The sequence below is a fragment of the Argentina silus genome (genome assembly GCF_951799395.1).
Source record: "Argentina silus genome assembly, chromosome: 12".
NCBI lineage: Eukaryota > Metazoa > Chordata > Actinopteri > Argentiniformes > Argentinidae > Argentina > Argentina silus.
In genome coordinates, this window is record NC_139666.1 from 4104978 (window position 1) to 4107422 (window position 2445).

The window sequence follows — 2445 nt, forward strand, 5'->3', positions numbered from 1 at the left end:
AAATGTAGCTTTGTGCAACAGTCACCATGAACATTGAGCCTTTACACCTGACATGATGGCAAGCATACAAGATTATTTGTTTCACACGTGATCTACATGATTTACATAATTAAGAACTTTGCTCAGGTCTCTCTCGTGACAGTGCCAGATCTTAAGCAGAACACAATGGCACTTCAGCACTACACTCTAAAGTATGCTACACAAAAAAGAGCTTGTTGGATCCCCATTCAGTCCTGTGCCAGGCTGCTTCTCTTCCCTGTGACAATTGCCATCCCCTATAGGCTTGAGCCCGTCCCTCTGCCCACCCCCATTCACGGGTAAACAACCCCCAGCTCCAAAGACACTGGCACTCAATTAACAATTAACATCAAATGAGAATATTCAAAGCCATGGAGGGTGAGGGGAGGGGAGGGCTGCAGAGAGAGAGAGAGAGAGAGAGAGAGAGAGAGAGAGAGAGAGAGAGAGGGGCCTGTGACCTGGTGAGAAGTCTGCAGATGTCAGCCAGCTCTGTGACGGGGGGAGCCTGCCATTGACATGGGGAGACATGGAGAGAGCAGCGACCCCCCCCCACCCCCCTCACCTCCACGCTTGGTGGTACCCCGTCCCGCGCGCACAGCCTGACTTAATCCCACTTTATCCAGGAGAGCCTGGCTGTCAGATCTGGAGAGAGACGGAGAGACAAAAGCAGAGCAAACATAGAGCTTTAGATACATTTTAATGACCATTTAACAAGTCGCAGGTCCAGGCCAAAGCAAAGGGGCACACTCACTCCTGAATGGCCCATACAAAAAGGCTGGAGTGGACCCCCAAAGAATTGGTTAACCAAAGTACACAGGCAACCATTGAGTGCAGTGAGAATACTTGTGTCTTGGCGAAAGGGAACTTTAGAGCTTTAGAACTTTAGAACGCCAAAGGGAAAGACAGCTGGGAATAAAACACACAACAAACAGAAACAAAGCAAGCTGTTTAAGTGACACAAACTCAGTTATAATGAGCTTTTGGGTATTGCTTTGGGGATTATAAACTCCCCTCCTATAATAATGAGATTTTAAACAGCTATAGTTTGGGCTGGGCACTGCTCCTCATTATCCTATCTTGAGTTTTGTACCTCATCAGTTTTTCTTGGGGTGTTTCTATGTACTGTAGGTTCTTAGCAATTTCATGGTGTTTGGTGATTCCCAATGCCCAGTTTAAAGTAATGAAGAATGGGCCAGTACTGTGCACAGTAAAATGACACTAGAATTTATTCAGCAAGAACATCATTAATGCAACATTTCTCAATTTAACAAAATACACTGACATCTTTGGCTTAGGTGTAGCAGGTTATCATAGAGCAGTCTACAAATATCAGTGTTTGGTTTGGCAAAGAATAAATAATTTCTGTATGCCAAATATATATTATGATGACAAGACACTTTATAACGTGTCCTACTTCAATGGAATATATGTGCAGCTATACCATTAGAACTGAACTGAACTGCACAACTGCAGTTTTTTTTTGCAAACATTTTCAACCCCAAAAGAGAGTTCAGGAGAGTCAAGAGTCAATTCAGAAACGGTTCTGACAACATTATTATAGGCCTACCTTTAAATGCTCCCATCTCTAGATGACCTGACAGTGCTTTGGCACTTAAACATGAGCTTACCGCTTGTGTTCCAAATGGCGTTGGTTTGATTCTTGTAGCCGTTCTTCATACACTCGTCTACGTATGACTTGGGGTCGCATCCCGACATCAAAATCTCCCTCAGAAGAGCAATGTAAGCGATGGCGAGTCTCAGGGTATCGATTTTGGACAGCCGCTTCTCGTAGGGGAAGGTAGGGACGTGGCAACGGAGCTCCTCGAACGCAGAGTTGATGTTGAGCATCCTCTTCCTCTCCCTGATGTTGGCGGCGTGCCGCTGCACCTTGTACGGGTGATGGGGCACGAACCGCCGCGGCCTCCGCTTGTCGATCTCGTTGGGGTCGTCCAGAGAGGAGCTGTCCACTTCAGCACCGGCGCCCAGCCCTGGAGACAGCGAGTCCAGGTCGGTGAAGGTCAGCTGCGCGTCGGGAAACACGGACTGGCAACCGAACGAGGACCAAGGCGAGAGCTGACTCGTGACCGCGGTGCAGTCGAGTAGGAGGGTGTCCAATTGGTTTTGGAACTGGAAGTTCGGGTCCATCTGTCCCCAAAAGGCGAAGTCTGTGTTGCCATCTTGGTCAAAGTCAAAAATGATATCCTCCATTTCAAATGTGTTCAGTGACTCAATGAATCGAAACAAGTTGTGCCACAGACAGGAGAAAATGGTAAACCACAGCTTTTCTCCCCCAAACTAAGATGTTGTCATCACCTCGGTGCTTGGTTTGAAATAAAGTGCTTGTGAGGACCGTCGTTTGGACTACCTGTCATCTCTATACTCGTGTGACACGCACATGTGCACACCTCGGGGATTATATAGTCCCGG

At 47.2% G+C, this 2445-nt stretch overlaps 1 protein-coding gene across 1 annotated transcript; it reads right to left on the bottom strand.

Moving 5' to 3' along the window:
- Positions 1 to 622: 622 nt before the first annotated feature.
- On the bottom strand, positions 623 to 2226 carry LOC310812898 (transcription factor 21; the record flags this gene model as incomplete). The annotated part of the gene is made up of 2 exons (XM_083681651.1): positions 623 to 660; positions 1647 to 2226. 2 exons carry the CDS (start codon positions 2224 to 2226, stop codon positions 623 to 625), a joined length of 618 nt encoding a protein of 205 aa, XP_083537777.1.
- Between the last annotated feature and the right edge of the window lie 219 nt (positions 2227 to 2445).